Below are 15,391 nucleotides of genomic sequence, written 5' to 3' on the forward strand. Positions count from 1 at the left end.
CAAAACTAAACCACCTTCACCTTTCTTGAATGGTCATAGTTCAAGGGAGAAAACTGCAAAAGATCTCTGGGAACTGACTTCCTCCAAAATCTACACAAGTGGATGATATGGCAATAACAAGATAATGAAAGAAAGTCTTCCCTCTGGATGAAGCAATGGGGAAAACCATCTCATCTAGTGGCACCAGGGAAGAAACGTTTGCCCTCTGGTTCCTCTGAGTGCAGCCAGGGCCACAGATCCCACACAGACCATGGAGGTTAGTTTTCAGCGTGAAGTGTTTATCCAGTAAAATTCTCTCTCTTTTCAGGTACAAAAAAAGGCTTACTGCCCCTGCCAGTGGCTACTGCAGCCTATTAGTCAAATGAGGAAAAAAACTGATCTTGTGAAATTTGGAAGATGTTTTGCCTACAAGAAGGGCTCTCTTTGCTAACTCCCAAGAAAATCTCGTTTCTGTCTCCAGCTATTATGGAATTGCTGGTACCAATAACAGTTGGGATTGGTTGATCCTTCACCATGTGAAAAAGACATTTGCTCTGCTAAGCTTGCAAGCATTTGCTAAATGGAATCATGCTTCAGGAAATAGGGTTGTGGAGACATGCTTCAGGAAATAGGGTTGTCCCCCTTTGAGGTGCCAGCAGATGGTGAGGGCTTGCAATTCTTTTTAAGGTCAGCCATAGCAAAGCAGGGCTTCAGCAATTCAGTCAAAGCTTTTTAACAGATATTTATTACAATTTGTGGATGAAAGGTACTCATAAGGCAGAACTATTTCCAGGAAGGTACTGCGTTACATGCAAGCAACAGCATCTGTGAACATGCACATGTCGTATCCTTGCCTCTTATACTCCTCATCTATACCCTGAATTGCACACAAACCATGAAGGAACAGACACCCTTATCTGCCATGTACCTCGCTTATACAAGCAAAGTAGTGTCAGTTCCTAATGGCAGTGCCTCAGATGACAGCAGCACCCTCCTGCACTCAAAGCTTCTCATTGCACATAGTCATTTACCCATGGCCTCCCTGCAGAAGAGGGATGCATCCCTGTGGTCCTGCTCCCCATCATGGAAAGCAGAAGAAGGGTGGCACGGGATAAGCAAGGCATAACTATCTATTCCAGCATGAATCCTACAAAACACTGTATCACACCTTTTATCAGAGTGACTGCAAACTGATACTGAGGTTGAAAATCTCTCTACAGCAAGCCTGCGCTAAACCCTGACAGCTGAAGGGAACCACCTCCAATAACTGGAGGCAGCTCAAGTCTCTGACCAACCACATGCTAGCTAATAAAAAATGACAGCAGAAGTTTATTTACTACAGAACAATACTCATGGAACAAACACTGATGAAACAAGCACTGAATCTCACTTTGTTGCTGCATGTGAAATGGGTTATTTAGGTGAAGCAAGTGCCAGGCCTGCTAAGACGGGAGAGTTCTGGCCCCAGATGCTGATATAAAAGCTAGTGCTGGTAATGCCACTTCCATCCCACCCAACGCTGCTTCTGATGGGAAGTGCTCAGCTCCCACACCTGCTCTTCCTGGGCTCTGCATAACCTGGAAAAATATGGACTGGAGAGCAGATTCAGCAGTGTTCTGAGGGAGAAGTGAAGGAAGAAAATTTTTGTTTAATCGTACAAAAACAGGGGTAACTTTCTCTTTTCCCTCTGCATATTCCTCATACCTCAAAAATGCTACAGTATGCATACTCCAAATGTAAGAGCAAAGGAGAAGTTTAGCAAAATTTACTTTCCATCAAGTTTAGCTCAAGGAGGGCTGTAAAACCATAACTGGACACTCTTGGAATATAAACGCAAACCTGTCCAAATTATGCATGGGAGATGTTTATTTTCACATATTCATAGTCATAAACAAGCATCCCTTTCATACCTTAACCACTTTCTCGCCTCTGCAAGGCGCTCTATCAGGAAAATGGAGAGTAAGCCAAGAGATAAGAACACAGTCATTCTGCTTTGTAACACACACACACACAGCACTTTCAGATGGGTACACGCAGAAATAAAATATATTTTAGACAGACCCTTTCCTTAAAATAGGCCACACCAAAATATTAAAAAATAAAGAGCTAATAAAGGTGATTTTCAAGTTTAACTGCTACACCCCTTGAGAAACATAAGCTTTTTCTCTATGTAAGGTATTCCTAAGTGCATGTATGCAAGCATGAGACCACATGTTCACCCTCCAACATCCGTGTATGGAAGCAGAAAGTAAGCACAGAGCATAAAGCAGACACCATAGCCTTACTGGAATAAGCTAAAGAATTGTGTGGGGAAGGAATTAAATGACAATTAAAGCACCAAACTGTGGGAAAGGAAATGGGCAACACATTCATACTTTAAATAGGATTTTTTCCAATAAAGCAACGGATGTAAAGTTCTCTCCTACAGCAGAGGACCATGAAATATGCTGGTGGTAATGCAATGCTTTCAATGAAGAGTAAAAAAAAAAAATGTAACAAAGCCCAAGAACACAAAAACACAACACAAAAAGTGATTTTAATCAATCCATAAGAAGCTGGGACAATCCACTAGAATTAAGGCAGATGCATATATAAATATTATTGAGTAGCATTATCATGAATTTGATTGAGTGGCTGAGTGGACTACATCAAAGCCAAATACACGTAGCATTAGGTGATGTGTTCATACATATGCTACCTGGCTAACAACGTGGAAAATTTCATAAATGCACTCCTTTTCAAATGGACGTGTTCTTAAGTACAAAAATGCTCTTTTCTCAATTGAAAATAATCTTCAACATGTTAAAACAGACATCTTTTTAAAGTTGGCTGTTCTTAAGCAAGCTTAGAAGTCTTTCCTATTTCCTGATCAAGCATCACTCACAGCACAGCTTGAAGAAGGAACTTAAAGCATTTAATCTTTGGACAGTTTACACAGAAGCCTGTCAGGACTCTTGAAAAATACACACACACATACAAAAAATTGCAGCGTCAAGTACAGGTGTCCAGACTAATTCCAGTGCCCATATGACAGCAGCAATGCACACAGACCCTGTCTTGGGTTCCAGAGGAACCAGCATCCCAGTGTTTGTCCCAGTTTGGAGCAGTGAATTACTGCAGCCAAAGCAAAGAGGGAGAACAATGAGTTACTTGAAAGGCAGACTCCAAACACTTTACTCAAATTTGCTTATGGTCCTAGTTCTTTGCTCTTTTCTTCACCTAAGAAATTAGACTGGATGAAGGCTACAGGAGAGGCAAACAATCTCATACTTGTTGATAAATCCCTTTTCTCTGAAGAAGCCGTCAGGCCTTCCACTGTTGTACTCCATTTTAAAATACACGACACCTTTTTCCATTTGGAAAACCTATTATCCAAACTGATTGTACATTTCCGTGCTATGAAAGATATTTGTGTGGCTCCTTATATCCTGGCCTAACTTGATCTACATTAAGTCCGTAGCAATACTACTGCATGTCTATTCACTTTTTCCTATGACCACACAATCCTTGGAACAGCAAGGAGACAGAACTGCAACCCATAGGAAAATTATCATTTCAGAAGAGGATTTAACGGGTGAATCAGCCTCGAAAACATGAACCATATAACTAAGTGGAAACTCTGAGCACAGTCCTTTTTACTATGTACAGTAAGCACAAAGCATGGAGGTTTCCCCAGTTCATCATCCTCAAACGGGTAGGCACAAAGTCAGAATGAACAGCAGCAGTTTCCAGAACTACTTGCTGAAGCAAAGAGGTTCACCCCATGTTTCTGAAAAAGAGCTTTCATTTCACTTGGTTTCATTTTACTTTGCTAATGGGTTAAGGTAACTAACAGTCCTGAGGAACAGGGAGGGGAAGCAGTGAGGGTTAAGAGCAGAGCTGAGACTTGGAAAACCTCACATCTCCTCCCTTCTCCTCAGCTGGTCCCGTCATCTTTGCAAAGGTCTCCAAGTGGCTCATCCATCTACCTCAGGTATCTGTCTTCTCAAGACAGAACAGGCATAAGTTCTTTGGTTTACTGCAACAGAGGAAGCTTCACAAAAAATGAGTTTTGGTATGAGCTTTGGAAGAAAAAAATAAAAGGAAGTTCTTACATGGGGAAGGGGAATTTGCTCTAAGCAAGAATGGGACAGATGTAACAGAGGAGGAGAGAATGACGTAACTGCTAATAGTCAGGTCTCTTATGAAGCAGAGGCAAATCTGTTGTTAGCCCAAATCTGGCCCCACTGTATTAACTTATAAAATCAAGCAAGAAATAAATGGAGCTTGAGTAAACACCGGCGTAAACTGACTACATTGCACACTTCAAGAATGAAGCACTAGCTTCCCTTGAGTAACCTCACAAAGTTCCCTTGATAACCTCACAAAGAACCAAACTACAAACATAAAAGAATCTTCAATATTATATCATTCTACACTGTATTGATATTTTGCTTTCATCACCATTACCTCCCTTCTCAATCCTCCTAACTCTTAGTGTCTTATGTAAGGAGCCTGAAATCTTGAATAACTGACATGATGACACTGCTTTTTTCTAAGTTTCTGAATGTTGAGAAATCCCATTTACTGTGGATTACCATGCCTGAGAAGTCTCTATCAGCCTCTGGGAAGTGCTACGTACCAGAGCGGTGACAGGGATGAAGTCCAAGCCCAGCCTAATAGCAACCGAAGGTGACTGACCCAGCGGCACACTCTGTCGAGCCAGGGAGACTGACCGAGGTTCCCAGGCCGGGCCTGTCAGTTCAGAGAGGCAGCTGCAACATATCAAGCCCAGTTAATAAGTGTGCAGGGCTGCCAAGAGCAGTGAAATGCAAGTGGTAAGAACAGGCATGGCAGGCCAAGGGAGTTCACTGCAAGGATATAATTACTGTGGGAAGTGTGCAACACGGGAGGTAGCACAAATATAAAAATGTTAAATCAGTCTGAGATACTGCAAGCATCTGCACAGAGCAGCTCATGGTCAGTACGTCCACCTACCTCCCCAGCTGCCTGCTCTGTGCTCCCAGAATGTGCCAGGTTACAGACGTCTGTCTGCTCAGCCACAGCCCAGCCTGCGGAAATGCACTGCTTCCCATGCCATTCTCAGCTCGGGGGAGAGCTCATGGGGCCACAGTCCCATTTCCAGCCTCAGGACATATCTCATACTCCCCAAGAGTACCCACACCTTTGCCCATCACATCTGGCTCCCACTATGTTCACTGCAGCTGCTCACATGCCATGATACTTCCATCCCCTTCCTGCAGCCCCACACACAGCACACATAGCCCTGCTTGATGATGGATCCCTGATGATATTCTTCTTCAGAAGAGATTCCCATATGCTAGCTGTTTGTCTCCAAAACGCTTTTCTAAAAACTGAGAGCAAAGGATCACCAGCTTCTAGAAAACTATTTCACCATTTAGTAATGTAACCTCCCAAGCATGGGTGAAATCATGCTGAAACAACGCATTAGTGCCAGTATATGAACGTGAAACCTGCCTTTACTCAAGGCCTGGTGGAACAATGGGTAACAACTAGCATTTGAAACTAATCAAAACACCTCAAAACTGTTTAGATCCAGGTACGCACTTAAGGCATGTCGTTAACTTAAGCATATTTTTAAGGGTCTTTCTGAATCAGGGCTTAAATCTTCATGCAAGTCTCTCTGACTTTCTCAAACATATTTGCACAAAAGAAAGTAACTGCGCACATCTCTGCACATCCTTCCATTTCAACACTTCAAAGGCTCTGCAGACAGTAATGAAAAGAATGCCAAAACCACAGAGAGTAGGCAACACTCATTAGCTTCCTTTCATGAAGTTAAGACAGAGTCAGACAAACATTTGAGAAGACCCTGTTTTTAAGAGATATGTATTATCGGACTGTAATGTCAGATAATCACAAAAAAAGCCTCTCAGAACATGCTGAAACCCCCCCAGATACCAATGGCTGAACATAAACGTGCATAAGAGTACTGACTGTAATGGCTTCAAAGACATACACAGGTTTCTTCATGTCTTGATATCCTTAGCAAAAAAAGAAATGAAAATAAACAAGTGAGGAATCATCTGTCACAGATAATGATAGATTCTTGACAGCCTTCTTGTCTTTAAGGATTCTCCTGGTTCAACAGCTGCATGTGAAAAGGCAAGCAGCCTCCTGAAGGGCTCTCACTTGCAAACAGTCGTTCTTCCAGATGATCATACGCAGCCATATGCAGCCCTGGACTTGAAGATCGTGGCTGTTGGGTAAAGTCAGTCACAATTTTCTTGGCAGCTAAAATCAAAGATGGAAAACCTAGCATACCGGGGCTGACCCCTGCATTTAAAGGTAGAGCACCTAATGCTCTGATAAGAAACGCAAGGCAACATCCACACATTCTTGCATTCCATGAATGTGAATATAAAACAGATCACAACTCAAACAAGGAGACATATGTCTACAGAGACAGACTCCATAGTAAGTACAGTCTAATGCATCACATACCAACATCTGTTTGGGTTTTATTGCAAAAGGAAGAAAGCTAAATGAGAAACTTTTGTTTTGTGCAACACAGAAAAATTTGAGAAAAAAATTGGGAAAGTAATTATTTACAACAAAAGCAGAGATTCATTCAAAAGCTTCTACCTTGTTATTTCCCAATGTAAAGTTTGCTGTGTTCTCTTTGTTTACAATCTGAAACACCTGCAATGTTTGTTTGAAGTGAGTCACTTTCTGTGTCTTCACAGCAGGAACAGCACAAGGCACAAGCAATCTGTGAAAAATGCCTCCTATGAGCTCTGCTTTGAATTGACTGACTTCCTCCTCCTTTAACATGCAATTGTTTTCCCAATTTTCTATAGCCATATGCTGCTCTAGAAATATACATCTACTTTCTTAGTAACAAAATTACAAAGCCAGATAGGCTTCAGTAACTTCTGAACAGTAAACTCCTCAAAACCATTAAACCTACTGTAGCATCTTGGTGTCTTGGAACAAGAAACTTAATCACAGAAGCAAGAAACTAACATACTGCCCATCATACATGCACCTGGAAGCAGAATAACTTCAGCTGCCTTGGTTAGGTATATGAATTTAGGTATAGGTATATGAATCCAAACATTTCATTTAGTACAGTGATGCACAAAACTTGTTCCCATAGTTATCCAAAAGAGAAGGCACCATTAACACCATTTGACAAGCTAAACTTGATGATCTTTATGGGTCCCCTCCAACTTCGGATATTCTATGATTTTATAATATAAGGCCTTTCATTACTGTTTGCTTGCATAATCTTTCTAAGGAGAACAGAAGGGAAATTGCTACTCAGATGTAAATAGGGAAGAGGCTGGTGCAACTCAGGCAGGAATGCCTGTCCTAACCCTTTGTAACGCTGACTCCCTTTGGTCAGCCTGTGCCTAATGAGATCAACAGCTGAAGAGCACTGAGGTGAAGCACTGCTGTTCAGGCGCTAGCAAGAAGGAAATGCAGAAAGGAAGCAGAAGAAGAAGTGGGAATGTAGGAACTAGAGAACTGTGAATGTGTGAGGGAAGATCACACCCTGCAAGCGCTGCCTGGTTAAACTGAGCCTTCCTTTTGATCTTGTCAAGTTCATACAATGATACACTCCTCCAACACTGCAACATATTCTATTTCTGAACATTTACTAGACCAAAACCAAATAAAGAAAAGGCAAAATGGACTTAAATCTAGGCTGCTATTTGTAAACTCATTTCATCATCTGCAGATGAAAGTCACTAAGAGCTTTACTCCTTCTACCCTTCTCTGACAAGAGATCACAGGCCTCAGTTTTCCGAGCCCACAGAGCTAAAGGATGTTATTTTCAGCTCATGAATGAGAGAATGACACAAAGATAACCTTCTAGGAAAAGCATCAGGTTTTCCTTTTATCAGCACTCATCCCTTCCCAGTACTGGATCAACAGCACTGCACTGCACCAGCACCAACGGAACTCCATAAAGTTTCCATAGCAGAGCAAACCATAGTAATATGAACATACAGAAGAAAACATACAGTATTAATTACAGTAAATATCAGCCATAATTACAGAAGGCCAAATTCAGCAGTGAACTACAAACCACACCTCCTGAAATGAGAGATAAGTGAGGACTTCCCGATATGCTATCTAGACTCAAAGGATGATTTTGCTTGATGACTGCACTCAGTCACAAGTTTTGCTGTAATGCTGTCAAGTATTTGACAAACTCTATAAATACTTTGACAATAAATGCTGCTATTGGGAGTGAAAGTATCCAGAGAGATATGGCACAGAAACCCAAAGAAAGACTGGCTTTCTGAAATGCAGCACTGCTTTACAATGCCCAAGTTAGAATTAACATTACAAATCTACTCATCCTGAGTTTTACATATGGAAAATATGAAACAGGGTTTATTTTATTATTATCATAAGCTGACACACTCGCATTTCTTAGCATTTGTCACCCACTAACACTACAATTTTTTTTTTTTAAAACACAGTAATGCAAACAACAGGCAGCTTCTACATGACGAATTAAGTGTTCTTTTGCTATGACAAGTGCATGCACATGCATGGGATCTTTGTAACAAACAGTTATTTTCAAGGGATATTAAACAGATGGGAAGATAGGAATTTCCAAAACTTATGGCACGCAGATGACTTTTACAGCAGAAGTAGATATGTAAACTGATTCATAACAAAAGTGTTTAAGTATTTTGTCTTTTTAAAACCTAAGTTCAGATTCAGGAAGAGACAATGAACAAAATCCTGCTTTACTAGTGTAAATGTCAATAATTCTGTATACTTACAGTGAAGTAGTCAAAATTCAGCACCACTGTGCTCCACATAACCTCATACATCCAAGCACTGAAAGCAAACACTGAACAATATGAAATACAGCAGGCTTTATGAAATAAAGAGTAATGCAAAACAAAATTTGGCCCACCTATCAGCAGGTGACCTAAGAATCATAATTAAAATCTCCTCACACACATACTAAAATTTGTGAGGGCTTTTGCCAACCAGTGGAAGCCAAGCGTTTTTTTGCTGTTACTGATGAGATCAAGCTTGCTTTATAAGCTACACAGTGAGCGGATTGTAACCATAGTGATTCCTTTTTCTTTTTCTCCAAAAGGTAAGAACCTGGGGGGACTACATTGGCAAGTGCATGCATTTCTTTGAAGTCAAAAATAAATCTTTTGAATAGACACATGGCCCTAGAATTTCTCACTGTTGTTCCAGTTTCTGTTAAGCCATATCATCTCACTCTTCACATATTTAGAATACACTGAGGATCAAGTATTCTAGCTTGGCAGTAAGAAGCACAGTACAGCAGCAGAGAAGTCAGAAATGCTAATTTACAGCTACTTCTGCTAAGCTGAAAGCTGTTGGGAGAAAAGAACAACTGAAATGCCATCAATCTTCAGGATTATTTATTTCACATTCATCTGTTTAGAGCTCCTAAAGATTATTACAACAGCTAGGTGAAGTAAGCTAGCTGAAGTGCTCCAAAAATCTGCTTTTCAGCACAAGCTGTTGTCATTACAGCTGCCCAAAACAGAGAGCAGTAAAGCTGCTGCTGTAACTCTTCGCAAGCCCGTGAGTCCCTCAGCAGCACTGTAAAATGCAGCACAGGAGCCAGAGTGTTTGCCAAGGCCTGCTGCTGGCAGGAGGGTCAGACAGCTCACCCTTTCACACTACACACATGCCCTGCTGGTGCCTTCAATCCTGCCATGTGGTAGGTGGCTCAGGGGCTTAAAGAAGCCCCTCAAAGACTGCACAGGACAGCTTGTGTTGAGATGAACAGAGACAACAGTGACTCAGGAGCATTTACCCACTCTTCTCCTTTAACAAAAAGCACATTTTCCTCTAGTTCAGCCCCTAAAACCATGGAAAGCACCTAAGGGGCTTCTCCTGGGCGCTGTGAGAGAACAGCAGCAATACGGAGCACAACTCAGAAACCTCCCATTCTTTAGGATCTTGCTGGCACCTGTTGGCTTCTTCTCACATATGCAGAGGTTTAAGAATACAGAAACCACTTCAGTAACTGAAAACACTACACAAACAGCTTGTCAGCCACATGGCGATCCCTGCCGATATTGCTGTACCCCTTAATCTAATTCCATTTAATCCAATTTACTGTCTTAAAGTGCTCTGGCACTTAACGCAAGAACTTCATTCAGGATTAGTGATAAAACACAGCTCTCAGCCCAACGGTCTCATTCACTGTCAAAGTAACATCCAAAGCTCTGCCTATCCAGGCAGATGTCTGCAGGATCACTGTAAACGCAGCACACTGTCAACAGACTCCACTAAAAAAACAGAAGGAAAAAAAAAAGAAAAACTTACAGAATTTGACAATCTAAGATGTAAACATCATCAGTGTTTTCCTTCTTTTAGTAAGGAAAGTCAAGGAGTTACGGCTGTGCACAGCCCTACGCACGGAATGAGGAGTTTCAGACATTCATGCAGACAGTCGCACAGTGACTGCTTTACCTGAAATAAATTATGTGCTGCAGAAGCTGGGAGGTTTGCTAGCCAGCACTTATCACAAAATGGAATCAAATCATTAACATCTCTGGCATGTGACAGGAAGAGGGAAACGTATTTCCAAGAAGGGATTCTTGTTGCAGACTTGTTCATATGATTCCTCCCCTGAATAGCAGTAGAGTAACCACTACATTAATCTTCCTGAATGTTGCAGCCATGTTCCACCACTGCTCCTGCTACTTAAAGAGCACAAGGTAAGTATTGTTAGCTTTCTTTACCGCATGATTGAATTAACGAATGGTATGTGTACTCAATATATCCCAGTCTTTCAATATGGGATTTGTGTACCAAGCCAGTCATTGCAACTGTTGAAGCCACAATGAAATATCACGCGTTTTTAACTAACATAGCAACCAGGCTGGCATGGTTTTGAGAATAAACCATTTATAGATGTGAATCAGTCAACTCTCACATGAGAGCTTCAGATAAAACAGAACTACACCTTAAAAAAAAAAAAAAAAGAAAGAAAGAAAGATGCCTACCTTCTAAATATATCCTTCAAATTTTATATCTTTTGCCATTTTTGGACTACAGGGCACCCTGCACATTTGATGCCTAAAAAGTAAGGAGTGACAATTTCCATGCCAAATTCTATGCTCGCTCATTTATGTGTTGAAATAACTTAAGTATAAATTCTCCCATTTGTAACGCCACCTCAGGAAAGTAACAAGGAAAACCAACAAACGGCAGGTTTGATTTCTCTCCATCTCACATTAAGGACTTTGTTCATCAAACTCAGAGGAATGATCCCAGATTAAATCAAAGGACTATGCATATGTATGCTGCAGCATTTTCTAAGGAATTTATGAATGGAGATTTTTTCAAGTGAGATCATTAGTACTGTATAGTCAAAAACAACAAAAGCTGTGTACAAAGTGATAAAACGCCAGACATTAATGCCATTAAGTAAGACTTACCAGACCATCACAATTGCTAATTGCAACAGAAGCTCCAGGGATGTCAGTTATGTCTCCCACGTAAGCGCAGTTGGTCCACAGGGGCTCTCTTTTCCACAACCTCTCTGTAGCAGTTCTAGTCTGACTTGAGTTACCAGCACCATTTCCACTTCCAGTTTCCACAGAGTCTTCGTACCACTCCACTACTGCCTCAGGAGCCACTAAACGAGTGTTGGGTTTCAGCCGGAGATGGAATTCCCTTCCAAACGCGGTGACATTAAAATACAGCTGTTTGGGGCTCTGGGATACCTCCCGCGTTGATCTTCTTTGATGGCTTGCAGAGAGTATATTGGAGATATAGCTTCCATCTGCATCGGTACTAATTGGAATCACTAACCCATACGGTCTTGGTCTGCTTTTTGGTAATTCTGCCAAGAGAAATATCCCAAAACAAAATAAAATTAGAACATGAGTGTGGAAGAAAACCTTAAGACTGAAGAACAGATGCAGAACTACAGAAGTGTGTGTCCCTGGAAGAAAAAGTAATGCAAGGATGCAGCCGGCTACTGGCCTGACCATCATGGGCTACATTCACGCACAGAATGCTCCAGCTGCACCCAGTTTGTTATACAACACACAACTACTGTGCCTGCAGTCCTAACATCAAATGCAAATTCAAATGCAATGCTGGACCCCTCTGCCTCTCATCTCCACTGCTGGTATTCCCAGTTTAGGATTCCTGTTAGAGTTGCTCTAAACCACTCCGCAGATGAGTTCGGCTGAAGAACAGCAACAACTTGTGTAAGTTTTTATAACGACGAGGGACAAAGTCACTGCACCAATACGTACTAAATTACCTGACAGTCAGTTAGTATGGATAGAAGTCATAGCCAAATGTAGAATATGCATCACTGCTCTTTACTGTACTCAAAACTTACAGACCTTTACCTTACAGCATGGCCTTAAGTACTCTTATCATGTCAATTGTTCTCAGAAACATGCTTTGTACTACTATCACGTGAACACACATAGGGCACATTAGAAAGAAGTGTCTTTACAGATCATCATGTTATGCAAACTATAACAAACCAGAGATAAAGAGATGGGAAACATATTTCAGCTATAGGAAAAGCTATAAAAGAAAAACACATCATGCCAAGGTGCATGAACACAAGAAGCTGTGCCCAGGTATGCACCTCAAATAAACACACACCACAGATGCTGGGATGCACATTAAGCGCATGCAAAATATCCTCCTTGTGCCAAATTTTTCAAGAAGCAGGTCTTTCATGACTCTATTTTCATAAAGCTTGCAGAGCAAACCCTGAAATATTCATTTATATTTATCTGGGGAGTTTCCTGGGGTTTAGGTTTGCTTGATAGCCAAAGAAGAGGCAGCAACCCTTCCAAACTCTCCTGTAAGAAATGCCAAATGTGTCATGCACCTTAAACAGAATTGTTTGCTCCTGTGTCAAGGTCTAAATACAGTGTGACTTTACTTGCGAAAATCAAGTGATGTGTTTGGTATGTAACTACAATTTAGATACTAATTTCAAATTTTTTCTGCAGTTTCAAAAAACAGAAAAGACAAGAATCCAGTGGATATCACATCACTGATAGTAGCATAAGCAACAGCTTTTCTCTCTGCAGGAGGGAAAAACCTAATAAATCCTCTCACCCATTAACTTGCTGATGCCCTTCCTCTTAGCAGAACTTGAATAATGGAACTCTAAGGTAACAGATTAGCTGCTTCTTCCTACGCTACAGATTTCCATCTGAATCTTGCATCTTCCTGCAGTACAACTGCAGTCATAACAACTGCAGAACAACCATTGTTGATCGTATTGCCCGAAGCAGGCATGCCCAACTCACAGCCCACAGGCTGCATGCAGCTCAGCAGAGTTCAAGCTGAGCACCCATTGCTCAGCACCAGCCAAACAGCAGTGAGCTATTAAGTGTATATAGATTGAAACAAGGGCATGGGGCACAGCTGACTTAAGTTACAGCAAATATTTGTATGCACTGTGATAGATGGCCTAAAAACAGTCCTGTGCACAGCAAAAAACACGCAGCACTGCTTTCCATTCTCATAAAGGAATTTGAGAATAGGTTTCAAGAGTGCTGGAAAAAAAAATGCATTTTTTGGTATATTTGCAATTCTGTTTAAAGTTAATATAAATAAATTACCTACACATTTTCAAATGCAGTGTATAGATTTGCAATCAGACATTCCCATGGGTCAAATCAGGATGCTGCCTAACCAGCAGTAGCAACATCAGCTGACTTGTAAAATTCCCACTAGGTTCTGAATTTGCCTGTGTGAATGCAACACTTAAGAAATAAATAAATAAAGGCCCCTTTCTATCTTTCCGTGTAGTCACTTACCTGGAAGCTCTGAAAATAGCATTCTTAGCCCTAGATAACAATTACTTGCCCTCTCCACTCTCTGATACTATTAGACACTGATGAGAAAAGCAAGACTTTCGCTCAGAGAAAGGTTTTCTGCTGTTATGGCTTATCACATTCAGCCCTTCATCATGACACATGCACACCTTAAGGTGCACCACTGTAGAACAAGTTCATCTTTTCTGCAAGACTTTTGCAACCTGGGAGTAATCAGGATATTCCGTGTCTGATTTCCATCCTGTAAAAGGAGAAGGAGACACATTCCCAGGCCAGGACACTGCTAAGAAGTGCACCAACTCTGAAGTCTTATTACCTATATGACAGTTAAAAAGACATTAAGGACAGAATTACTCCCTAGTTCTTCTCCTGAGGGAACTGGCTAAAGCACTATTAGAGTGATATTACTGATCCTTTCAATTTAAAGGCCTCCTGGGTTGAGTAGCTCAGATGGCACCTCTAAGTGCCACTGAGAATTCCTCAAATAAATATAATTAAATGAAAAATTTTACCCATTCTCAAGGTGAATCACACTTGAACTGAAAATTCATACGTTGATAAAAAGCTCGGTAGCTAATGCCTTTTTCCTGGAAGCAGCAGCTGCTTGTTTTACAAGACTTGCAAATTCAACTAATAAATTTGGTAGGAAAACATTACTAAGGGCTTCATACAGCTGCTTTTTCTCCAGCTTGCATTTATTCCAGTTGCTGAGGGATTTGACAGAAAAATAATGCATAGCACTAGTAGAAGACAGAATGACATGTAAGTTTTTGCACTATAAATATCTTCATGTAATGCATAGATGCTGTCCAGGCTGGATGGGGCCCTGAACAACCTCATCTAGCTGGAGGCACGTGGAACAAATGGGCTTTGAGGTCCCTTCCAATCCAACTCTATGAACTGATGTACATCTACTCAACAAACTGATAGGTACTATATCCTAGAGAAGCAAAAAGTTCCTTAGAATTTTTATCAATCTGAAAACTTAATCCATGTCCCACCACTACTAGTAACTGTGCTGCTCAATAGTCTTTTTCACCATACACCTACAAGTTCAGGTTCTAAAAAAAAAATTAGTATAGAGCTTTATATGAACAGACATCATGCCAAGAGCAGGATCTGGAGTTTCTGGGTAGGATTAGGATATCCTAACTGGGTCACAGCAAAAATCTTGATTCTCACATGAGTCAACAGTGGGATTGAGTGCACCCTCAGCAGGTTTGCAGATGACATCAAGCTGTGTACTGCAGTTGACATGCCCAAGGGATGGCATGCCATTAGGAGAGACCCAGACGGGCTCAAACAGTGGGCTCAGGTAAACCTGATGAGGTTCAAAGCCAACATCTTGCACCTGGGTTGTGGAAACCCCTACTATCCCTACAAGCTGGGGCATGTAAGAACGCGGCACAGACCTGTCAAAAAGGACTTGGAGGTACTGGTAAATGGCAAGCTGGACACGAGCCACTTATGTGCCCTCACAGTCCAGAAAGCCATCCATATCCTGGGCTACATCGAAAAATACACAGCCAGCAGGTCAAGCAAGGTGATCGTGCCCCTCTACTCTGTCAGTGAGACCTCATCTGGAGTACTGTGTCTAGATGCAGAGT

The 15,391-nt window shown here is 41.3% G+C and overlaps 1 protein-coding gene across 1 annotated transcript in view; it reads right to left on the bottom strand.

Moving 5' to 3' along the window:
* Positions 1 to 15,391, bottom strand: part of ADAMTS3 (ADAM metallopeptidase with thrombospondin type 1 motif 3) — a gene marked incomplete at both ends in the record, with an annotated part of 128,889 nt that overhangs the window by 106,583 nt on the left and 6,915 nt on the right. The window contains one exon of the mRNA XM_079534710.1: positions 11,403 to 11,809. Coding sequence (XP_079390836.1) covers positions 11,403 to 11,809 — 407 coding nt within the window. The remainder of the gene's footprint in view (positions 1 to 11,402; positions 11,810 to 15,391) is intronic.

The sequence above is a fragment of the Tetrao urogallus genome (genome assembly GCF_951394365.1).
Source record: "Tetrao urogallus genome assembly, chromosome: 4".
In the NCBI taxonomy this organism is placed as follows: Eukaryota; Metazoa; Chordata; class Aves; order Galliformes; family Phasianidae; genus Tetrao; species Tetrao urogallus.